We start from the raw sequence: 25,996 nt of genomic DNA on the forward strand, positions 1-25,996 counted from the left end.
GTGTGTGTGTGTGTGTGTGTGATGCAGGAGTAAGTAAAGTTTTGATTTCACTGGAAATTTTGATTTCACTGGAAACAAAGAGTTCTGAGAGGTCTCAGTACAGAGAGGAGCCACAGTCTCACAGGGGTTCAGAGGGACAGGGTTAACACACACAGTTACACCAACACACACAGTTACACCAACACACACAGTTACACCAACACACACAGTTACACCAACACACACAGTTACACCAACACAACAGTTACACCAACACACACAGTTACACCAACACACACAGTTACACCAACACACACAGTTACACCAACACACACAGTTACACCAACACACACAGTTACACCAACACACAACAGTCACACAAACACACACAGTTACACCAACACACACAGTTACACCAACACACACAGTTACACCAACACACACAGTTACACCAACACACACAGTTACACACAACACACACAGTTACACCAACACACACAGTTACACCAACACACACAGTTACACCAACACACACAGTCACACAAACACACACAGTTACACCAACACACACAGTTACACCAACACACACAGTTACACAACACACACAGTTACACCAACACACACAGTTACACCAACACACACAGTTACACCAACACACACAGTCACACAAACACACACAGTTACACCAACACACACAGTTACACCAACACACACAGTTACACAAACACACACAGTCACACAAACACACACAGTTACGCCAACACACACAGTTACACCAACACACACAGTTACACCAACACATTCAGTTGCACCAACACACACACACAGTTACACAAACACACTCAGTTACAACAATACACACAGTTACACCAACGCACTCACAGCCAGACACAGAGCCAGTTGGTCAATGAATAGTCAGTAGTGCACTGAGTGAAGGAAATGCTATCATACATATAGCTATCAAAATAACTTGAGAGAGGTTTAATTTCTTTGCTGATATTGATTAATGAATATGCAATGTAAAAATGAATGATTTGTTTCCCATGATAGGATTATCAATATGCTTAATGGTACTATATTCATTTTGATAGTGATGATCTGGGTATTATACACCGTTATTATATTAGGAATTTCTGCTCTCTCCACAACATTGATTGTGTGCATCCATGTTTTTTTACTGTTCACGCTGTTTCATCATTTATTGACGTTATGAAACACATTTTGTCATTTGTACATTACATGCTTTCCATGTTCATCAACAAGCTTGTCCTATTACCATCTTTTTGAAGTCCCACTCACCTCCATTTAGAAAGTGTCCAGGTAGAATCAAGATGACCCAAAAACTACAACTCCCATCTCATAGCACTGCAGACCTAGTTCCCCTGGGGGGTCTCAAATGGAGCAAAATAAGTCTGTGTAAGTCTTCTTTAGTAAGTGTATTGTGAATTGTGAGGACCGCGTATCCCTCCTTTCGCTCTCTTTCTTTTATCAATTTGTATGGGAGCTCCCACCTCTCCATTCCCAACGGGTATGGTGGGTTTGATCACGTTCTCAACCCCACAAGGCTGCAAATCCAGTAACCATTGTAAGTGTTTTAAACAGTTTAAACTATCAACATGCTTCACGCTGTGTCTAGAACCCTTATAAGTGTCCCAGACCACACCCTTTCACTTCCCGTAGGCTACTTTACTTGGAGTATGTTGTTTTTTTAGACACACAGTCACTTTTAATGGCATCACGTACAGTCTTATGTGGATATTCAGCTGGTGAATTTATCAATAGTTTTTTAATGACGAAAGTTTTAAGAAACAATTTCCCAAGATTAGTGCTACTTGCGTTTCTGTAGCCTACCAATTATAATGTATCCAATTTTATCTTCCCATGGTCGTTCTTCTAGTCTGCTATTTCGATAGAATTACGAATTGTACATGTCATTGTAATCCAGGCCAGTAAAACATTACCAAGAAGCAAACACATTTATGCTTGTAATATTCTCCATAGAATAACTGAATAGCTTAACCATCACTAGGCAGACAAGGAACGAAAATAAATTAGGGGTTGGCCTATAATAATAACTATAATAATAATAATAATAATTATTATTATTATTATTAATATTACTATTACTATTACTATTACTATTACTACTAATACTAATACTAATACTAATACTAATACTAATACTACTACAACTAAAAAAATATATAAAATAAAAAAATAATAATAATAACATTCAATAATAATAATAACATTGATTCCGTGGTTGTCAAAAAGGAGAACATTTATTCATAAATTGTGAAAATGCACATGATTCGTTGACTAATTACTTTTCAGTAGGCTACTTATCAAACATCAGGCCTATAAATCAAACACACACAAAAAATGACATGTTACCACTACTTTAGTATACGTTCAATAATTGATATAGCTCACTGATGTTATGAGCTTGTTGTTTCAACATTCATACATGTAGGCTATTCAAATTTCCCTTCTTATTAATCTGTAGAGTGATACTTTTCGGTAAACATGAGCGATCGAGTCCGAGCGAAGAGACAGGAGGCAATGGGAGCGGGAAGGTAGAGGAAAAGCACCTGTCTACACGGTTCTGGGGGAGTTCAACCCGCCGTTTCCGTTTAGGAAAAGCTGCGGTAGCGAGGTAACGAGACAATCCTAAGAACTTCAAACGAACGGATAGCCCAAACCGGCGGCGGCCAATCCGGTTGAAGACAGCATGAAATGAACAACTAACAACAGTTCATTACCGTCCGTCTCTCTCTGGAAAAAAAAAACACTCTTTCCCTCTCTCATACTTTTTTAGATCGAAATCTTTACGAATTTAGAAAGGTCTGTTTGAATCTACATCTTGTTTCCATTGCAACAAATCTCAACATTCATCACACAATGTTTTACTATGAAATAATGGACAAGAGAGGGATGTGGATGGGCTGTGAATTAAATTAAAGAGTAGTAGCCTAGGATTTAGAAAAATACGTAAGTGCACTCTGAAAAAATTGAAAAGTATAGAGGAAACGAGGAGGCAACTTGAGATAAAGGAGGAGAGGAGTGATACAGCAGGTGAAGAAGAGAGGGGGATGTATGGAGACAGAGGGAGGGAAAGAGAGAGGACTTGGGCAGAAGGGGGGAGTGTGTTGGACAGAGTTGGGAGGTGGTGGCAGAGAGATTAATGGTCTGTGTTGAGAGTTTGGGGCAGGGCACTCACTGCTTTGGCCCTCCTTCTAATTCTGTACTTAATCACCATCATTATGACACAGGGAGCGGACGGAGGAGAGAGGGAAGGAGGGAGATAGAGAGAGAAAGAGGAAAGGGGGGAAACCGAGGACAGAGAGAGAACAAGGTGATCAAGGAGGTTGATGAAGGAGAGAAGGATGGAGAGGGGACACTCGGTGGGGAAGAGAGAGCAAAGGAGAGGAGAAAGCGAGGATGTGTGCTTGAAATATTACTGTATGCTGGAGTGAGCAGGAGATGGAAGATAAGAAAGAAAGGGAGAGAGAGAAGGAAAGAAAGAGATGTGACAGCAAGTTGTAAAAGAAAAGATGGGGGTAAGCCTGAAGGTGGAGAGGAGAACCGGAGAGAGAGAGAGAGAGAGAGAGAGAGAGAGAGAGAGAGAGAGAGAGAGAGAGAGAGAGAGAGAGAGAGAGAGATAGGTTGATGATGAATGGATAGAAAACAAGGATGAGAGAGGGAGCAGCATGAAAGAGTGCGTGTGGAAGAGGAGGGTGCCGCTCTGCAGATGATGAAACGCTAATTAAAGTGAACGAGAGACCTGAGCCCTTGGACTAACCCCTTGTCACAGTCTGTCAAGAGCAGGAGAGATTGAATGAATGAGGGAGGAAGGGAGGGAGGGAGGGGAAGAGGTAGTGGGAAGGTGAGACAGAGATTTAGGGAAGAGGGAAGTTCTTGATGTTCAATAGTTATGCCTTTAGGTCCAAGTTTAGTTTCCCATGCTGCCGTTTCATATGAACCATTATAAACTAAACAACTAAGTTTACCCAATACCTCTTGTTATGGGTATTTTCTATACTTTACATGGCATAGGCATTGTTTCTGGGTAATCTGAATAATTTATGTTCTGTATGACCTTGTACCAGTTATGGACAGTTGTCACTGTTCATTTTGGTGTCCAAGAAAGTGTATTGAATGGGTATGAAAGTGCCACTGTTGAGAGCCAGTGCTCCAGTGTTGCATCGAGGTTGGGGTGTAGTGACTGGATACATATCCTCTCATTTTCCAACATGTGCACAACATGGGCTTGAAAATGTCCACCACTATACTATCCAAAGATGAGCTCTCGGGTCAAGTAGAGAACATTACCTGTAGTTGGCATGACTCGTGGACTCGTTTGCCATGTGCCCTTGAATCGAAATCAAATAACTTGGGTGATTTGGAAATAAATAGCTACTATTATCATATACTTTATGTTTGATGTCATGCCTCTTCCACTGTATGGGTTGGGGTGGTATAACTACATGTCATTGTAACCTTGGTGTCCTTTATACGGACCAGTCATTTTCAGGGTTAACATGTTTTACCATAGCCTGTTTTTCGTATGTAGATAGCCATGAAACAATATCAGTGAACCGCGTTATTAAAGATACTTTTGTTGTCATCCTGTCACTATTACCATTGGTGCATTGGTTGTCACCCCTTCATGATATTTCCTTACTCCATCACGCATTTTGTTATTTAACTGGCGAGCTATATATAAACCCACCATTATTTATTTCTTAATGCTCATATTCATTCAATTAATACCGGGTCTAATTCCTTTATTTATTTATTTAGCCCATCTCGCTATCCCGCTTTCTTTTTTTCATCTCTCTCACCAACGATTATCCTGGCGTCTAATTAGAAATCGATGCTGTTGGGGCCGGCGGGTATTTGCGATGTGTTTGTGGACATTGAGAACAATTCCCCCGACAGAGACAGAGAGAGAAAGAGCGAGAAGAAAGAAAGTAAATATGAGGAAAAAACACACACACCTCCTCACTTTACCATACTGACAAGCAACTTCACTCCTTCCAGCTATTCTTCTTTTTAAAAAGCAGTAAAAAGCAAGTAACGGAGAAATGAAAATAATATCATTTTAACGACTGGCGCGAGGGATTTGAGAGGGGAGTTTTAAATTTTTAGAATAAATAAACGATGAGGGGGTATTTCAAAGCACTTGAAATGAATGAGCCTAGCGCAACACTAAAATACAAACAAATGCTACAACTAACTATTTAGAAATAAATGGTATCGGCTGGGTCGCCAAGGCAGTATGCAGGAGACCATTGGCCTTCTCAGTTTCATTCTTGCTGGTTAATTTAGGTAATTATAGCCAAAAAAATACTATTTTTGGCTTACAGGTATTAGCCTATTTATCTACTTATTATTATTATTATTATTATAATTATAATTATTACTATCATATTAATAGCTTACTATTATCATAATGATTATTATCATTATCATTATCGTTATGATTATTATGCATGTGTTTAGTATTCATATAGTTTGCTGAATGTTATTTTTAAATAGATATGTAATTCATTGCTGAATTGTTCTGTATTTTCCTCTGCCTGACTCGGTCTGTGCCTCTGCGCCTGTCTACTCTATTCCGATACCGATCCAAAGTCTCTTCCGGTTGGCGCGTCCCGTGGAGAGGAGTCGGCAGAGGCGACGGGTTAGCACTATTACTGCCGGAGCAATCGAACCTAAACGAATTAGGAACCCCTGATGTCGGTCTGGGAGAACATTTGAAAACAAAGTGAAAAAGGAATGAGAGTGCGCCCTTTTATTAGTTCAGCTCACACCGGTACCGTCTGTGCTTAGCTTTATTTCTCTACCCATAATCAGTTTGCATCTTTTAGCTGTTTTTTGTTGTTGTTGACCCTTACAACGAAATCTCTCTCTCTCTCGCTCTATCTTTATTTCTCTCTCGTGCTTTATTCGGACTTTGTTGAATTCAGTGTAAGGAAATGTCAAATTGGGAAATGCATTGTCATCTTTTAGCGATAAGGAAAAATAAAATAAGTTGTTTTTCTCGGTGTTGCCTCACATTTCGTCAGCCTCTCTGACGCTTTACTTGGCCAAGGCAATCTGCTGGTGTGTGTGCCTCTGTTTGTTGGTTTGGTATTTGAGTCAGTCGGTGCATGCATGTCTGTCAGTCCATCTCTCCATCTTGCGCGCTCATTAAACGTCCCTCTCTCCCCTTCCCCGCGTGTTGGTGCTCCCACTCTCGCCCTCCTTCCTCCTCGCCTCGCTCTCCCCTTGCCCATGGCTATATGATCGTGAAAAATGTGTTTACAAAACTCGCTCTCTCACAGATCAAACCGCACGCGAATCAAAGACTTGGAGAGAGGGAAAGAGAGAAGGAGAGGAGAGAGGGAAGAGAGGGGTGTGTGTAATTTTAAAATTCGTTTTTTTTTTTCCTTGTGCATGTGGATGTCTGCACATGGCTCCTTTGGCAATACAATATCTTTAAGACCAAAACAACTGTTTGTGTTTCATAGTTAAACATGAGACATAATGTAATATTGATGTCTCCTTGACACACTAACACGGTGAAACACTGCCTGCCTCAGTTCAGTTGATCAGTAGTGTGTATTACACGCCTTTTACAATGCTGTGCTAACAAGCACCTGAGAGAAGTTGTCATCTATAGTTGAGTTTTCAGAGGTGTGACACGAATTGGTTTAATTGACAGTTAGAGAAGCATATGCTGTTTTGTTTTATTTGTCATGTTGCTTTTTCTCAAGTACATTTTAGGCCAGTACATTTTCTGAGGATGATGATGATGGTGTGTGTGTGTGGTGTTCAGGTATGTATCAGAATATGGTGGGAGATGGAGGGAGGGAGAGTAGGGGTCTTTAGATTCATTATAACAAAACAAGGGACTGAATATAGAAGTGGGTAATACAATACAGTATTGATGGAACAAGGAGGAGAGGAAAGGGACAGAGGGGAAGAGGAAGGGGACAGAGAGGAAGAGGAAGAGGACAGAGAGGAGAGGGACAGAGAGGAAGAGGAAGAGGACAGAGAGGATTGGGACAGAGAGGGAGAGGAAGGGGACAGAGAGGAAGAGGACAGAGAGGAAGAGGAAGGGGACAGAGAGGAGGAGGAAGAGGACAGAGAGGAAGAGGAAGAGGACAGAGAGGAAGAGGAAAGGGACAGAGAGGAGGAGGAAGGGGACAGAGAGGAAGAGGAAGAGGACAGAGAGGAGAAGGAAGGGGACAGAGAGGAAGAGGAAGAGGACAGAGAGGGGAAGAGAGGAAGAGGAAGAGGACAGAGAGGAAGAGGAAGGGGACAGAGAGGAAGTGAAAGAGGAGGAAGAGGACAGAGAGGAAGAGGAAGGGGACAGAGAGGAAGAGGAAGAGGACAGAGAGGAAGAGGAAGAGGAAGAGGACAGAGAGGAAGATGAAGAAATAAAGAGAACAACTCGGCAAGACACAGAAGGGGACGAGGAAGAGAAGAGTGTCAGAGGAGAGAGTGAAGGGGTAAAGAGAGGGGGATGAGAGAAGGGGGAGGGAGAGAGAGGCAGACAGACAGACAGGCGGGGGGAGCGATTATAGCAGGGTTTATGTATGAGCTATTGATTTAGTCGGTGGTGACTTCTTGAGTGGTTAATTCGGGAAGTGAGAGCGATAGAGAGAGTAACTCACTGACCAGAGAGGAGGAGGGATAAATAGAGAGGGGGGTAGAGAGCAGGGAAGGGAAGGATAAGGAGGAGAGAAGGGTCTGTAACAACTGCATCTCCTCATGGGGTGAAATCATTGACAATGGCAGCTTTTATCACCATGCATCTAAAGACAGGTGTTGAAAGCAGGGTGGTATGCTGTTGGTCTAGCAGGATGGAGTTAAAGGTGTCGTTTTTCTGCTAACCTTTGACCTCTGAATCCCATAACTGTCTGTATCCGAAATGACACACTATTTCCTTTAAAATGCACTACTTTTGACCAAGCACTGCTGAAAGTAGTGCACAATATAGGAACTAGCAAGCCATTTTGATCACCTGATCTGACAAACCACCATGCAGGGTTTCAGTAGGCTACATTCTGGTCCACAAAGAAAATATTATGTTCAAATGTCAGATTTTTCCATAAAACAGTTGTCTTTCGTGAACAAGTTTGATAGCTTTTGGTATCTTCAAATCTCATGCTCTCACTTTCTCTACAACTTTGCAATTCTGAGCTCTCTCTTGTGCATCTGGTCCCACACACACCGCACGCACACACACACACACACACACACACACACACACACACACACACACACACACACACCTTCCCTGTTTACCTTTAGGATAGGGTGAAGTTCAGCCCATAGGACACTCATCTGCTCAATAGAAACAACAGATGGTTCTGTCGTTCTCACTGTCTTACCCTGTATGGAGGAGTCAACCCTAACCTTAACCCCAAATCCCTAACCCTAAACCTAACCCTAATTGTAACCCTAACCCTAAACCTAACCCCTAAGCCTAAAATAGCATTTTCCTTGTGGGGATCAGCGAAATGTCGCACTTATCCGAATTTTCCTTGGAATTTTCCTTGGACTTCTGGTCCCCACAAGGATAGTAAAACCAAACCACACACACACACACACACACACACACCTTGCATCTGAAAGTAGTAATTTGCAGTTAATCAAACGGTGTGAAATTGCCACATCATGAAATATTTTTCGTATATATGTTTGTATATGTAATCATGTATGTGCGTGTCGCTTTTTGTGTACTAGCTGTGCATATGCGTGTCTCCGCTTGTGTGAAGTTTAAGGTCCGCTCGCCAGAGCAGTTTATTTTCCTCTTTCTCTTTCTCTCTTTCTCTTTCCCTCTCTCTTCCTTCTCGCGCAGGTTTTGATCTCTCAGCCGCGAGATCAAAGGCGCTCTCTGGCTATTAGTCAGCGCGAGCCATTGATCCCTCATCGATCCACGCGAGACACAGCCGCCCCGTGAACACCGTACTAGGCTCCCCAAAGCTCTCCCGCGCGTCGGGAGAGAGAGAGCAAGCAAGGAGAGAGGGAAAACGCAAAGGGGGGCAATGTGTGTGTGTATCTGTGTGTATTTTTCACTGGCACGGGTAGAGCCAAGCTCGAGCTTTTTCTTTGCCGCGGGACATGAAACAATGAGGCTCGAGCCGGTTTTAATAAAGCGCGCTTTCCCTCCTTTCAACTCTGGCGCTAGGCGGACAAGCCGGCAGCGGAGAGCGATCGATAATTAATGACGATGAATAATTTAACCCTATCGATTGATACTTTTTCTTCCTCTTTTTTTCTTCGCATTTTCCTTATATCTTAAGGCCGGTGTTCTGAAAGGTTGTGATACCATATCACATGCAACCCTCTCGCGTCACCATCTCCTTAACTTGAGCAAGTTTTCCAAACATTGGCTTCCTCATCCACATGCCAATCTACTGTATATATATATTTTTTATTATTTAGCTTCATAACTACACACACTAGTTAGTCTTCTTAATAAAATCGTAATAATTAGGATTCACATACAAAACCTTACTCCATTTATTTCCCCGCATACACTGGTTGAATAAACGTTGATTCCACGTAATTTCTATGATATTAAGTTGAACCAAGGTGAAATAGAACCTAAACTTTGAATTGACGTCTGTGCCCAGTGCAATGGCTGTTTGGGGATGTGGATTCACAAACACATATAGGTTGTATGGTATTTTTTTTTGTTGTTGATGAAATTACGTTTTGTTTCTGAACTGGTTTAGCAGTTTTGGGTTATAGTCATTTTTACAGGCTCATTTCAAGTTCTCCATTATTTCCTCTTCTTGACCTCATCCTCTTTTGACTTTTGTTCATTTTTCTTTCTTCCCCCCATTTCTCCCACCATCAATCCAAGTTGTATTGTTGTCTGTTCCATAGACCTCTCCACCTTCCAGTTTAACATTTGGACAGCCAGCAGGTCCTGTCTTCCATCCTCCTGCATTTCTTCCCCCTGCCCCTCTGCCTCCTTCCTCCCTTACTCCCTCCTCTCCTCTCCCCCTCTTCTTCTCCTCTTACAAACCCATACCACAGTCCCTCTGTTCTTCCACCCCGAGGCTGGCCAGAGTGTCAGAGCTAACCAGAGAGAGGAACAGAGAAAGAGAGAGAGGGAGAGGGGGTAGAAGGATAGGGAGAGGGGGTTCAGTTGAGCATTTTCAGGGGCAACCAAAAAAGAAAGATGAGACAGATGTACAGTTTGTTTCATCTGTTGGAAAGAGAGAGCGAGAGAAGCCAGACTCGTATCTCTTCTCATATATTTTTCTTTTTTTATTGAGACCCTACACTTTTTCCATCTTTAGACACCACTGGAGACAAAATGTTGCCAGAATGTCAGTCTGTCACCCTTCCATCTCTGGCTGCTACTCTTCACTCTGTGCCCTCTCTGTCCACAGTCTCTCCATTACCAGTCTTTCTTCTGTTCCAAGTCCCCACTCTACCGCAAGACCCCACTTTACCCCTGTTCTAAGTCCCCATTCTACCCCAAGTCCCTACTCTACCCAAGTCCCCACTCTACCCCAAGTCCCCACTCGACCCCTGTTCCATGTCCCCACTCTACCCCCGTTTCAAGTCCCCACTCTACCCCAATTCTCCAGTCTACCCCTGTTCGAAGTCCCCACTCTACCCCAAGTCCCCACTCTACCCCTGTTCCAAGTCTCCACTCATCTGTCAGACCTGATTTAGTGAACTGCAGTTCATTACCATATAGAATCTGATTCCACATTTCCATTCACAGAAAAGCTCAATAGTGAACTCCAAGGCATGTGCAGGTGTACTATGGGGTTCCAGGACACATGTTATCAGTGTATTAGTGGAACAGTGGAACAATAGTTGCCAGTGTGAAACTGGGACAATATGTCTCACACTCTGCCTTCTTTGTTATTGGTGATTAGAGTGATCCAGCATCTATACTGTTGTATTGGGTGGCCAACAGTTACTGTGTGAGACTGGTCTTTTCTTTGGTCCATTACAGGCTAGTCCCCAATGCTGCATGCAAACCTCTTTGTGAGTGTCTTTTAGCCTTTGTTTATGCACTGTGTGTGTGTGTGTGGCGTGTGTGTGTGTGTGTGTGCATGTGTGTGGTCTGCATCTTTGGTAAACAATGAACATGTGTATGTGTGTGTGTGTGTGTGTGTATTGATTCAGTTAGTATCCACGGTTTCAACAACGACTCATTGTGTGTGCTATAACCATCGGTCTCTACCTGTACGCTGGTGTTTGTATGCGTGAGTGGAGTATGTGCTTGTGACTCGGTGTGTCTCTGTGTGTACACACACTCCATCAGTCTATCTGTGTGTCTCTGTATCTGCCAGTGTGTGTGGTGTGGTGTGTGTGCGTGAGGAGCAGTATTCCCTGAGCTGCTAGTTATAATGTTTCTGGGGGTGATAGGGGGAACTTGAAAGCCCTGTGCTGCCCAAATCAAAACTAACAAGGAAATGATAGGGGCTCCTTTATCTTCTCTCTGGCCTGAGGGGGGCTGAGGGGGGCGAGAGAGGGAGATCGGGGAGGGAGTGGGGGGGGGGGGGGGGGGGGGGGGGGGGGCTTCCTCTCTGATTTGTAAAAAATGCATTACCTCCGAAATCAAACGGAAAATTACTGCGCCGAAGCATAACACACAGAGCAGGAGAGGGAGGGAAGGAGGGAGGGAGAGAAGACAGTGGACAGGTGGGAAAGGGAAGGGAGGAGTCACCTGTGGAGATAGGCTGGCGGATAGATAGGAGATGCGTAGGAGGAAAGAGAGGTAGACCTTGTCCGATACTAGAGCGCCCATATTGTGTATCCTCTGAGAGTATAGACTGGGGTTTAGGAGCCTATGGTAAATGATAGGATGATGTGCTATTGATGGCCCAAGCTCAAGGGAATAGGGAAAGCATAGATTGTTGCAAACATAGAATTACATATAGAATCATAGATATATAGGAGCTCTATGGCTGCAAAGACTAAATAAAGTTGAAAGTTGAAATTCAGTGCCTGTCAGGTCTCAAACATGCTTAAATACTGTAAATGTAGCTGCTAAAGGTGTTGAAATAATTCCACAACAATATCTGGGAAATTGTTTTGAATGTACAGCTTCCTAGAATTCATAGTTATCTTAGTAAATAATTGAACAGGATTGTTAGTTACAGGTGAAGATAATTACTTGAGACAGACAGAGTTTGCACTCAAGGATGGACAGTAAAGGATGGACAGTAAAAGAGGAACAGTAAAGGAGGGACAGTAAAGGACAGTAAAGGATGGACAGTAAAATATGGACAGTAAAGGAGGGACAGTAAAGGAGGAGCAGTAAAGGAGGAGCAGTAAAGGATGGACAGTAAAAGAGGGACAGTAAAGGATGGACAGTAAAGGAGGAGCAGTAAAGGAGGGACTGTAAAGGAGGGACAGTAAAGGAGGGACAGTAAAGGAGGGACAGTAAAGGAGGGACAGTAAAGGATGGACAGTAAAGGAGGGACTGTAAAGGAGGGACAGTAAAGGAGGGACAGTAAAGGAGGGACAGTAAAGGAGGGACAGTAAAGGATGGACAGTAAAGGAGGGACAGTAAAGGATGGACAGTAAAGGAGGAGCAGTAAAGGATGGACAGTAAAGGAGGGACAGTAAAAGAGGGACAGTAAAGGAGGGACAGTAAAGGAGGGACAGTAAAGGATGGACAGTAAAGGAGGAGCAGTAAAGGAGAGCAGTAAAGGAGGAGCAGTAAAGGAGGGACAGTAATGGAGGAGCAGTAAAGGAGGGACAGTAAAGGAGGGACAGTAAAGGAGGGACAGTAATGGAGGAGCAGTAAAGGAGGGACAGTAATGGAGGAGCAGTAAAGGAGGAGCAGTAGGAACAAGAAAATGAGGAAGAGAGGAAAAAGAAGAAGGGATATATGCAGTCAGACGATGGATTCTGAGAAAGAGAGAGAGGTCTGAAAATACAAAGATGAAGAGAGCGGGAAGAGCCACAGTCCAAAGACTAAAAGAGAGAGAGAGAGAGAGAGAGAGAGAGAGGGTGAGAGTGAGTGAGTGAGAAATGCCTGGAGTTAGTAATAATAATTTATACAAACACACCTCAATAATTCACGTACCATTTCAATGCTGGAGGGAAAATCCACATTTCATAGAGCATAATTAAATAGAGGCAGAGAGTGGAGAGTGAGAGATGGAGAGACCAGCATTAAAGATACTATTGCAGCGGCAGAGTTTATTTTCCATTTGAGGTTTGTAAAACAACCAAGATGAAATTGTAATATCCAAACTATATCCAATCTCTTGGACTCGTCTCACTTCACTTCATCCTAACATTGACAGGTGCTCATCTTTAGTATTTCACCATTCACCTCCACAGTTGTCTAATGTTCACAGTAGAATTAGAATTACAACTCTGTCTTTAGTCATATTCACTCATATTACATGGTCAGCCATAGTAGTATGGTGCCCCTGGAGCAAATTAGGGTTAAGTGCCTTGCTCAAGGGCACATCGACAGATTTTCCATCTTGTCAGCTCGGGTATTTAGAGCCCAACGCTCTAACCACTTGGCTACCTGCCGCCCTAATTCACAGTTTAACTTCTATATTCAGAGGTTATTTTCTCAGAAATAATATGGATGTGAATGAATGTTCAGACAGAAAGACGCTGCTGATCAACAGTTTACTGGGCAATAAATATGTCTGGAGCGGCTTATTGTATTTATTCTGTACATTTACCTGTTGTGCTTTTCTCTAGCCAACCCAATTCCGATTTTTTGGCATTTATTTGGCATATTCGATACAGACCTTATCTTAGGTATTAGCAATGTGTCACGATCGTCATAATGAGTGGACCAAGGCGCAGCGTGATATGCGTACATCTCTTTAATAGTGTACTAGCAACACGATACAAATAACAAAAAAAACAAAACAAAACGTGAAGTCCTCGGTTAACAACACAAACCTACATGGAACAAGATCCCACAAAACACAAGTGCACAACAGGCTGCATAAGTATAGTTCCCAATCAGAGACAACAAGCAACAGCTGATTCTCGTTGCCTCTGATGGAGAACCACCCCGGCCAACATAGAAACACATAACCTAGAAACTGAACATAGAACACAAAACATAGACCCTACACACCCTGGCTCAACATATAAGAGTCCCCAGAGCCAGGGCGTGACAGTACCCCCCCCCCCCCCCCCCCAAAGGCGCGGACTGCGACCGCGCCAACATAAACCCAACAGGATCCGGCTCCGGGCGTGACCACCACCCTCTAACAACCCCCCCGTAGCGCCCCTGGTCTGGTCCCGCTGGCTGGAGCTGGACTGGACATCGGTGGAGCGGATTGCTTAGGCTCCGGTGTGGAGCAGCTGACCGGTACCTGACCAGGCACCGGTGCAACAGGCACGGGCTGTGCCGGACTGACGATGCGCACTACAGGCTTGGTGCGGGGAGCAGGGACGGGCCGGACCGGGCTGGTGACGCGGACCACAGGCTTGGTGCGGGGAGCAGGAACGGGCCGGACCGAGCTGACGTCGCGCACCACTGGCTTGGTGCGGGGAGCAGGGACGGGCCGGACCGGGCTGGCGACGCGCACCACAGGCTTGGTGCGGGGAGCAGGAACGGGCCGGACCGGGCTGACGTCGCGCACCACTGGCTTGGTGCGGGGAGCAGGAACGGGCCGGACCGGGCTGACGTCGCGCACCTCTGGCTTGGTGCGGGGAGCAGGAACGGGCCGGACCGGGCTGACGACGCGTACCACAGGCTTGGTGCGGGGAGCAGGAACAGGCCGGGCCGGGCTGGCGACGCGCACCACTGGCTTGGTGCGGGGAGCAGGAACAGGCCGGGCCGGGCTGGCGACGCGCACCATAGGCTTGGTGCGGGGAGCAGGAACAGGCCGGGCCGGGCTGGCTACGCGCACCATTGGCTTGGTGCGGGGAGCAGGAACAGGCCGGGCCGGGCTGGCGACGCGCACCATTGGCTTGGTGCGGGGAGCAGGAACAGGCCGGGCCGGGCTGGCAACGCGCACCATTGGCTTGGTGCGGGGAGCAGGAACAGGCCGGGCCGGGCCGGGCTGGCGACGCGCACCATTGGCTTGGTGCGGGGAGCAGGAACAGGCCGGGCCGGGCTGGCGACGCGCACCATTGGCTTGGTGTGAGGGGCAGGAACAGGCCGGGCCGGGCTGGCGACGCGCACCATTGACTTGGTGCGAGGGGCAGGAACAGGCCGGGCCGGGCTGGCGACGCGCACCATTGGCTTGGTGTGATGGGCAGGAACAGGCCTGGCCGGGCTGGCGACGCGCACCACAGGCTTGGTGCGGGGAGCAGGACCAGGCCGGGCCGGGCTGGCGACGCGCACCATTGGCTTGGTGCGAGGTGCAGGAACAGGCCGGGCCGGGCTGGCGACGCGCATCACAGGCTTGGTGCGAGGGACAGGAACAGGCCGGACCGTACTGGGAACACACACCACTGGCCTTGTGTGGGGATCAGGAACGGGCCGGACTGGTAACACACCTCAGTACCTCTCGCCGTGCCTCTACACTCTCCTTCCCTCTACTGACCAATGGCCCCCGTAACCTGGTGGCCTTCTCTCCTCGTCCACAAACTCGCCCTTTATCTGCCTCCAGCAGGCCCGTCGTCCATGCCGTGTGCCCCCCCCAAAAAATGTATTGGGGGTGCCTCTCGACCTGTCCGACGACAGCCCGGTTGGCGCCGCTTCTCCTCTCCTGCCTGGGTCTCCCCCTTCATCGCCCTCTGGTAACGGACGGCCTCGTCTTCCGTGATCTGCCCCCAACCGAGGAGGACATCCACTAACGTTACCTTCGGCGTTTGCTCCTGGACACGCTGCTTGGTCCTGTATTGGTGGGATCTTCTGTCACGGTCGTCATAATGAGTAGACCAAGGCGCAGCGTGATATGCGTACATCTCTTTAATAGTGTACTAGCAACACGATACAAATAACAAAAACAACAAAACGAAACGTGAAGTCCTCGGTCATACACAAACCTACACGGAACAAGATCCCACAAAACACAAGTGCACAACAGGCTGCCTAAGTATGGTTCCCAATCAGAGACAACAAGCAACAGCTGATTCTCGTTGCCTCTGATTGAGAACCACCCCGGCCAACATAGAAACACATAACCTAGAAACTGAACATAGAACACAAAACATAGACCCTACACACCCTGGCTCAACATATAAGAGTCCCCAGAGCCAGGGCGTGACACAATGTGAAAAGGTGAAAATAATTCAGCTTTATTTGTTTTTACTCACCTGGCCTTGGTTCTCATTTTAGTTTCTATTTTTCTAATGTTCTCCTCATGGTATTACAAAATATGAATATATCATCCCTCTCTCCCCCCCTTTTTTTAATTTTAATTTTTCTCCCAGGAAATAAAAGTAATTTGAATTAAATTTGAATTTTTCCCTCTCTCCTCTTTTCTCCCTCTGTCTCCCCATCTCTCAGGTGTAGTGGAGGCATGGACTGTAACTGCGTCAGTGATCTGTTGCTCACCCCCCCTGTCCCTGCCCTCTGGACACCAGGTGAGGCAAGCAGGATGGGGGCACTTTTTTGCGGAAGCCGGGGTACGTGGTTTGGGGAGTTGGGGATTTTATTAGTGTTGTGGAGGAACATTTGATGAACTTTTGGGGGAGGGCAGATATCAGTTATACACTAAAGGGAGATGTACAAAATGCTTGTACCTGTGCAATGTTAAGTGTTAAGTGTTATTATCAGCAGGGATGAAATAGGCAACAAAAAACCTTGACGCTAATTTACCAAACTGTCTATATTTACTAAACTAAATGCTTTATTCCTACCTCTTAACCTTTGTACCTTTTTGTAGTAGGTTTACTTGTATTCCCTTGCATACTTTTTCCCTGTGTTACCGCTTAGTACATCAGGCCTTGATAGCTAGTGTTTTCTAATGGTCAATATGTATACCCCAACAAGTCTGGATTATAAAGAGAATTTGTTATATATAAATAACAAAAAACTTACCACACACATCGGTGAACAAATAACGTTTCTAATTTGTTAGGATTCATGTTTCTTTACTTAATTAGCCAGAATTGTTGTTCAATTGATTAGCTATTTAATTCTATTAGAAGTGTATGGCAGCAGGCAGTTAGAATTCAAGTATTGTCAAAATGTAAGTAGCATCCATCAACTCTGACAGAGAGCTGAAATCTAACTGACCAGCTAGTGGGTCCAAGCTAGAGGGCATTAGTATTACCACAGAGCAACATTGCTGTAGGCACGCTCTATGATATTAAACACATCATCTCTTAACTGCATCACTCCATCAGTCATCCAGACAGCTAGCCCCTTTGGCCAGCACTCACCATTCACAAACCAATAGGCCTCAATCTCATCCTGCTCTCTTGCTCCTCCTCCTCAGGCATCGCCTTCCCAGACTGGGCCTACAAGCCTGAGTCGAGCCCCGGCTCGCGACAGATTCAGCTTTGGCACTTCATCCTGGAGCTGCTGCAGAAGGAGGAGTACCAGAGTGTGATTTCCTGGCAGGGGGAATATGGAGAGTTTGTCATCAAGGACCCCGACGAGGTGGCCAAACTGTGGGGCCTCCGGAAATGCAAACCCCACATGAACTACGATAAACTGAGCAGGGCGCTAAGGTAGGAACTGTGTGTATGTGTGTGTGTGTGTGTGTGTGTGTGTGTGTGGGTGGGTGGGTGTGCATGTGCTTTATCTGATATATTTCAGTATAAGAAGCCAGAAAAAATAGCAGTATTTATTTTGGGTGGATTTAAGTCCTACGTGTCTCATTCACCTTCTCCCTCCATGTCAGTAAAAATGGAAAGAAAAATATGATGTTTTTTCCTTAGGAATGTCAATACCCTCGATTTAACCTTATTTTCCAATGTCCAAATGGAAAAGTTCACTACTAAACCTCCATATAAAATAGCTTGGACTTAGACCTACCGAGAATAAATCAAGTCCTTCTGCAGTCTCAGAAATACTTGACTCAAAACTCTGTAGGCATTGCTATGTGATTTAAGCTATAACCCTGCTACCTATTCTGCTATACATCATTCTATTGAATTTACCCCCTGCACCCCACCGCTACTCATTGTTTACTTATCAAATGACAATATACACACACGCGCACATACACACACACACACACACACACACACACACACACATGCACACACACACACTCGCACGCACTCACACACACACACACAGACACAGACACACACACACACACACACACACACACACACACACACACACACACACACACACACACACACACACACACACACACACACACACACACACACACCCTGTTACCCCCTCCCTGGTTTCCCCTGCCCTCTCGTTAATGGGGGCTGTCGTAGGGGTCTAATTGTTATGAATTGGTTGGGGCCATAATTAGCCTTCTTGATTAGCCTAGCTTAATTGCTCAATTAAGGGCCGCGGCACAATTGCCATGCAAAGCAAAAGTGTACAAATCACTGCGAGGGCCCCAACCGTTTGTTGGGCTACATACTGATATATACAGGTCTGTATGCCTGTGAAGTTGTTACCTTATATCTACAGCGTAGCTATACAGGATTTTCACTTTGTCAAAGGCCTATTTTAAATTACATACATGCTTCAAATACAGACAATTAAAGTCTAAGAATGTATCAGGACAGTGACCAAGCTTGAGCACACATTTGAAAATATAACACGTTTTTTCTTTATTCAGTTTTGAGAACACCCCCCCACCCCGCCCCACCTCTGTACCTGAAGTACCAACCCTCTCATCTGAACCATATGGCAGTATGTAGGATCTGACAGTGTAGGATTCTGACAGGTGTTGTAGCCTGTGACACCTCAGTAGGTGGCACAGGAAACAAGCACTGTAGGGTTAGAGTGATTGGCACCTGAGGTTGTTTCCATAGAGACACCACTCACACTGTAGTTCCACCCTCAAAGAGGCACTTCAGTTGCAAATGATGTCAGAAGCACTGACAGCAAGAGTTGATGTATATATATTATGCATATTTCTGTACATATACATGTAATAAATCAAATGTATTCATCACATTCTTCGTAAACAACAGGTGTGGAAAAACAGTGAAATGCTTACTTACGGACCCTTCACAAATATATGTAATATTTACATACATAATAATTGCTGTATGTCAACGGTGCACAGCAGGTCAGATCAGGCCCTGGAGGGATGTTGTCTATGCGCTGGTTTTTGGTTTTAGTCAGGGACTTATTTAGTCCTGCCTAACGAGGTGTGTGGTGACTCTATCAAATCAAAACATGAATTGATCAGTGAGATGCCAGGGAAAAACAAACCCAGCAGGAGTTTAGCCCTGGAGGACCGGTGTTGTTCCCCCTGCTGTTAAGGGAAAACATTACTGTTGACCAGGGCTTTCCAACCTTGCTCCTGGAGAGCTACCCTCCTGTAGGTTTTCGCTCCAACCCCAGGTGTAACTAACCTGATTCATTTTACCAACCAGCTTATTATTAGAATCAATTGTGCTAGATTAGGGTTGGAGCGAAAACCTACAGGACGGTAGCTCTCCAGGAAGCAGGTTGGTTCGATGAAAACATGGATATTTATTTCTAACTCTTCATATTTTGTCTCTCCTTTCTCCATTCCCTCCATCCTAATCTCTTCCCTTTCACCTTTCTCTCCATCCTCCCCCACCCAGGTACTACTACAACAAGCGCATTTTGCACAAAACCAAAGGGAAGCGTTTCACCTACAAGTTTAACTTCAGTAAGGTGGTGCTGGTGAACTATCCTCTGCTGGACATGGCCAGCTCCCCCTTCCTGCTCCAGAACCACTTCAATGGGGGCTCTGCCGCGCCCGACTGTAGCCCTGTCACACCCGAGGTACGGAGGGAGGAAGTGAGGGAGGGAGGGTGGGAGGGAGGAACGAATGGAGTTTATGACAGAGGGAGGGATGGAGAGAAAGGGTAATGGATGGAGGAGGGTATCGAGAGAAAGGAGAAAGAGAGGATTACTAGGACGGACAGGAATTACAGGTATTCCAGAATAGACAGCTGCTCCAAGTTATTCCCCGGTATTATCACAATCCATCACATTGTCTACATTGAGCTGTCATTTGCACAGTACATGTTTGAATTCACCAAAATTAAGGGACAAGTAGGATAGAAAACCAGCAGATTCCGAGTACCTGAGAACCATCAACAACAAACATTGAGAAAAAGAAGAGCGAAATAAAGGGAGGAAAATGAGAGGGAGAGATGGAAATATGGTTGCCACAACTCCATACTTGATTGTTTATTAATGTTGATTTGATTCGGCGGGTCTAGCTAAAATCCATTTCGTATCAGGGAACTGCAGATGGCACTGTACAGACTCCTGCTGTGTATTCATTCTTCAGTTACGGGAGGATCAATTGTATTCCGCGTATCTTATCAGACATATTTTATTCACTGTCTCTAATAGCAGCAGTCCTGATCATGATAAAATGGTCTTCACTTATTATTTGCTCAGAGTAATTTTGAAATTTTTACAGAGATAAATCTTCTTGGACCACCAGAGGGGTTGTATGAATAAAACTGTCCTGTTACAGTTTGTAATGATACAATAGAAACACGTATTGAAGTAATGGTCTGTGCTCAGGGTGCATATTTAACTTTTCTGATTGATCAATTTAGGTGATGATATATTACAATTAAACAGTAACTGATTTTTACTTTCTCATTTGCTTGGATATCGAAATTGCTATGACAATTATTTTTTACTGATTTTTTACAAATACAGAAAACTAACATTGCGATACTAGTGCAATTGGTATTTTATCTTTATTAATTTAATTCATGAAATGTATTTAAAAGGGAATAGAGTTAACTTTAAATTACTAGCATAGTCTTTGCTTGTCCTGAAAGATAGAACAAGAAAAAGAGAGTCACAAAGAGAGTGAAGGAGAAAGTGGAGAGATGGTTTTAACTTGTCCTTAAAACAAAAGAAGACGTTATCCACCCTTCTCACATTCCCGTCTCGGATGGCCTATCCCTCTATCACCGATTGAAAATGAAAGAAATAAAAGACAAGTAGATACGTCAGATCAGATCAATGCTCGGTCATTAATGCAGGTTTGGATAAGCAATCCAGATCATGCAGCTTGGAAGTACAGTCTCGCTTTTCAAACTTGGAGCTGAGGGGTGACAGAAATTATTGATCCCAGCTCTTCTAAAAAAAGAGAAATCCCCCCTCTCTCTCTCTGTCTCCCTCGACTCTGTGTGACTTAACTGTTTAGTTTGTTTGGCCTCCTTTTTCTTTCCTGTTTTAAAGCACCTCTACACACACAGACACACACACACACACACACACACCTCATGCGCACACACACACACACACACATACATTCTCCCCTCTCTCTCTCTCTCTCTCTCTCTCTCTCTCTCTCGCTCTCACTCTCTCTCTCTCTCTCGCTCTCACTCTCTCTCTCTCTCTCTCTCTCTCTCTCTCTCTCTCTCTCTCTCTCTTACCCCACATCTATTATTTTGTTTACTCTCTCTCTCCCTTACATCAATCCTTTCCCTCCTTTGTCCCCTCACACTCTTCCCTCCTCGAAGGGCACCCAATCCCTCTCTCTCTTGTCGTTTATCCTTTGTGCCCACTTAATCGTTGGCCTCCATTTGACTCTGTACTTCTCCTGGCTTTGAGTCTTTGAGCCTCTGCGTCCTCCTACCTCCTCTCCTCATCTTCTCCTCTGTTCTATCTTCTCCTCTCCTCTCCCTCTCAGTCCCCTGGCACTTCCTTTTATCCTGTCCTTGTCGTGACTGTTTGTGTGTTTGCACCATACACTAAAGGGTGCCATTGCCATCAAATGACTTACCCTAAATACATGATTATTTAAAGAGGAGGTTGAGGATCCTATAGACAAGACAAATGTGTTGTTTTTCTTTGGTGATCAAATTAATTACTATTGATTGCTTTTTTTTGGTCTCTCTCTCTCCCTCTTTCTCCCAGGCCCTGCAGTCACTGTTCCCTCGTTTGCCAGAGTCAGGGAGAGGAACCTCCCTGTTTGACCGAGTGGCCACGGCCCCGGGACCAGAGGGAGACAAACTGAGACTGGACACGTTCCCCTTCCTCAGCTCAGGTGAGAGAGAGGAGAGGAGAGATGAGAGAGGCGAGAAGGAGAGGGGTGACAGGGGTCAAAATAAGGTAGAAGATGATTGTGGAAAAACAGGAAGGTAAAGAACAGAGGAGAGTGGGAAAAAGAGGTGATGAGGAGAGAGGGAAGGTAAAAGGAAGGAAGGAAGATGATGGAAAGAGGAGATTGAGAATGACAGAGGAAATGAGGAGGGCGTCCGGAGAGAGAGAACAAGGTCAAACCCATGTTCACTGCAGTACTTTACACAGCAGTGATATGCCCCTTTACTGCCTCCAATTCATACTCTCCTTAAGGTGAGAGGAAGGGTTAGATGGGAATGATCTACAGTATATATTACAGTATTGTTACAGTGATATGAGGCAGGTGCTCAATTAAGGTATTTGAAATGTATGTCAGCGGAATCATTTGCATTTTCCCTTTATACAAGCCTTCAGTTTGTATGTGTGTGTTTTATTTGTGTGCTTGCCTGCGCGAATGTGTGCATGTATGTGTGTGTTTTATTTATGTGCATTTGTGTGTGGGTGAGCGTGCGGGCGTATGTGTGTGTTTGTGCATGTGTGTGTACAGATGCCTTTGTCTGTCTGGATACTCCATGTGTGCGTTTCAGCCCTGCTGCTGCATCAGAATGTGTGCTCTTACTGTACAGTGAGTGTGTGTGTGAGTTAGGGTGTGTTCAATGTGCACACACTCCCCTTCACATCACAACCTGGCCCCCCTGTTTTGTTTGTCTTCAGGTCCTATTCCCCCCTCCTTCCCTCCTCACCCTCCTCTCCCTCCCATGTGTCCCCCCTGTCCTAATCCCTTCCCAGGCAGGAAGGCCCTAATTGAGGGTGCAGGCTTCAGTTTGTGGCCTGTGGGCGCCCATTACTGTGTTTTCATAAGCAAGTGAGGCCTGCCTGACTGATTCAATATTCATGTGTCTGCCAGCTACTCCTGGCCCAGCACACAGAGACTCAAGCACTGTCAAATTAGCCCTGCATAGGAAATAACAGAGAGAGAAAGCAGGAGGAAGAGAGAGAGAGAGCAAGAGGCAAGAGAGAGAGATAGGAGAGAGAGAGAGAGAGAGAGAGAGAGAGAGAGAGAGAGAGAGAGAGAGAGAGAGAGAGAGAGAGAGAGAGAGAGAGAGAGAGAGAGAGAGAGAGAGAGAGAGAGAGAGAGAGAGAGAGAGAGAGAGAGAGAGACAGACAGACAGAGAGAGAGAGAGGGGGAAACAGGGAGAGATGGGGTAAATCTTTGAGTTTGCTGTCTGTTGTTGGAAGGAAGTACAGTCAGGGTGGGAGGGAGTTCTTTTGTTCACGCATTAAAATTGAATTCCAGTATCACCTCAGATTTACCCCCTGTGTTTTAGTTGTTATTAAATGATGCATATAGGGAAGCTGATGTAATGCACATACACATTATATCAGCTGTTATGTTAATCAAATTTCTGCTTTTCTGTCTAATAGAAGAAGAAAAAAAGTCCCACATTGGTTTTAAGTTATATATTAAAGTATGATGGAGCCATCTAGAGTGCCAGGGTGTGCGAGTTCTGTTTTTCTATTATTCAGTTGACTTCACCAAGCACCTGGACTATATACACGGCCAACAACAGACAGCTTTTCTAAATAACTGGATTTCTCTTACCACAGTCCATTTTCCTTTTTTCATAGACCGTATTATTTTATTACAGTGGCATAACTATTCTGTTATGTATATATATATATATATATATATTATTATTATTATTATTTATTTTTTAATTTGTCAGAGAGCATATCTCTCATCATGTGTTTATCTTTGTTGTGAACCAGTTGAATGTGTGAATAGGTCTGGCAGGCATATAGTCTAAGATCAGGGTTCTCTTCAAATCAACAGCGCTCACATTTTGCCCTAGTGCATAGCTGTGGATTTGCATTGCTAATTATTGCAGAGCATAATTAGTGAACATGCTTGGATGTGGTATGTCAGGAGACCTTTACCCCTTCAGAGAGCTAACCTCTGTCTCTGTGTCTCTGTTCTCTTCCAGGCGCTCCCTGTTACTCCAAGCCCCCGTCCCTGTTGGGTCCTTACCCCCGCAACCCTCCCTTCGACTACCCCTGGAGCTTCAATCCCTACCTCTCAGGGGCCTTCTCCCTCAACAACTGCCCCAAACTGCCCCCCGGCTCCCTCTACCCCTCCCACTTCTACCCCAACCCGCTGCAGACCAGTCTGGGCCAGCTGCCTCACCCCTTCTCCTCCCTACTCCCCCCGGGGGAGGTGGCAGGAGGGGGAGAGAGGGGAGCAGCGGGCCAGACCGGGGTTACTAACGGCACGGCAGGTGGGCAGCCCAGACTCTGCCTGCCTCCTTACCCTGGTGCTCTGTCGCTGGGCCGGACGGACATTGGCAACGGGGGCTTTGTGGGTGAGAGGGAGAGAAGGGAGACCAACACCCCAGGCACGGGGCTTGGGTTGGGGCTAGGGTTGGGTCTGGGTCTGGGAGGGATGGGTCTTGGTGGTGGTGCTGGGGGGCGACAGAGCCCATCAGAGCGGCGAGGTGGGGTGAAGCAGGACCCAGAGTCAGACTCGGACCTGGAGATCACAGATCTGAGCGACTGCAGCTCAGACAACGACAACGAGCCTGACTTCAGCATCATCAAGGAGACCCGGCTGAGCGGTCGATCACAGATCCTGGTGGAGGGGAAGAAAGGGGGAGCACTGCCACCTCTCTCCTCCCTCCCTCCCCCCGTGTCCCCCCATCCCCTCAAGAGGCTGGTGCCCCTCACCCCTCCCCCTCCGTCCCTCCCTCTACCCCTCTCTCCATCCATGGCTCTGGTTGAACGGCACAGGGAGACAGAGACTCTCAAACTGATCCACAGCTAATAGATTCTAATAGATAACTCTCTCTCTCTTTCCCTCCTCTCTCTCCTTCTCTCCTTCTCTCTTTCTCTCCCTTCATCTGTTTGTTGTCTTTTATTTGCTGTTTCTTTAGACTCTGCTCTGCGCCTTTTGAAATGTCTTTCCCCGTCTCTCTGTTTTTTCTTCCTCTCTCTTCCGCTCTCTCTTTACATGTTAACTTGTCCAACATGGCTGAGCTAGTGAGCTTGCTGATTTTGACATTACTGAGAGTCTACCATGTTTCAGATGTATGTGTACTTCTTATTCATTATGACCTCCCACACATTTTATTGTCTCAAGGTTTCAGTGATGTTTTGAGCTTTAACAGCATTGTACATTGTTCTGTGCTATTCGTATGTTACCGTGTTACTGCAATGGGTCCATCAAACTGCATAAATATAACTCAATATATAATTAATTACATTAAAACATAATGCTATAACAATAATAAACAACACTACAATATACACACATAAGATGAATTGCAATAATGGCCACAATAAATTATATCAGACAGATATTACTTTCGTTTTTTGGGGATTCCTTTTCCTGGGTAGGGTATGGTTTTTGCTGTTCAAAACATAGTCAAACATTGCCAGCTGGTGGTCATTATAGGAGGCTGCTACAGTTCATTGTCTGTTTGGAGAAATTATCATCCCCCAAATCCAAACAATTAGTCATTTTGCTCTGGTAATGTAATGCTCTGGTATTGTAATGTACATTTCTAACTCCATACTTTTTTGTTTATTATTGTTTAATGCTAATTTAAATTGCTCCACTTTCTTCAGTGAGAGGGAGAGAAAAGGGAGAGAGAGAAAGAAAGAGCAAAACAGAGAGCTGGACAAATCTAGAATTTGTATCAATATTTCATTGTATATAGTTTATTATGATGTACATTACATTTAATTATTATCAATATTATAAAAGTTAGCTGTGTTGGTGTGATTTAATTACGTATTTAAATAATGTTGGGAAATTGACAAGTATAGGTGTATTAAAGTTTTAAATAATTAACGGCAGTCAGAGTATCTGTATTGGGAAGGTGTTTTTTCTATGAGGAGGACTCATATATGGGGAATTGTCTCATATTTTCTCAA

The 25,996-nt window shown here is 45.0% G+C and overlaps 2 protein-coding genes across 2 annotated transcripts in view; one reads left to right on the top strand and one right to left on the bottom strand.

Annotated features, from left to right (window-relative positions):
- LOC311139364 (sperm acrosome membrane-associated protein 6-like) overlaps positions 1-25,996 on the bottom strand; it is a gene marked incomplete at its 5' end in the record, with an annotated part of 1,014,348 nt that overhangs the window by 337,702 nt on the left and 650,650 nt on the right. The gene's annotated exons all lie outside the window — the stretch shown is intronic.
- Positions 16,410-24,884, top strand: LOC311139644 (ETS domain-containing transcription factor ERF-like; the record flags this gene model as incomplete). Its single annotated transcript, XM_084174555.1, has 5 exons — positions 16,410-16,473; positions 17,331-17,565; positions 19,609-19,792; positions 21,902-22,031; positions 24,052-24,884. The coding sequence occupies 5 exons, from the start codon at positions 16,410-16,412 to the stop codon at positions 24,882-24,884; spliced, it is 1,446 nt and encodes a 481-aa protein (XP_084030681.1).

The sequence above is a fragment of the Coregonus lavaretus genome (assembly GCF_964263955.1).
Source record: "Coregonus lavaretus genome assembly, chromosome: 13".
In the NCBI taxonomy this organism is placed as follows: domain Eukaryota; kingdom Metazoa; phylum Chordata; class Actinopteri; order Salmoniformes; family Salmonidae; genus Coregonus; species Coregonus lavaretus.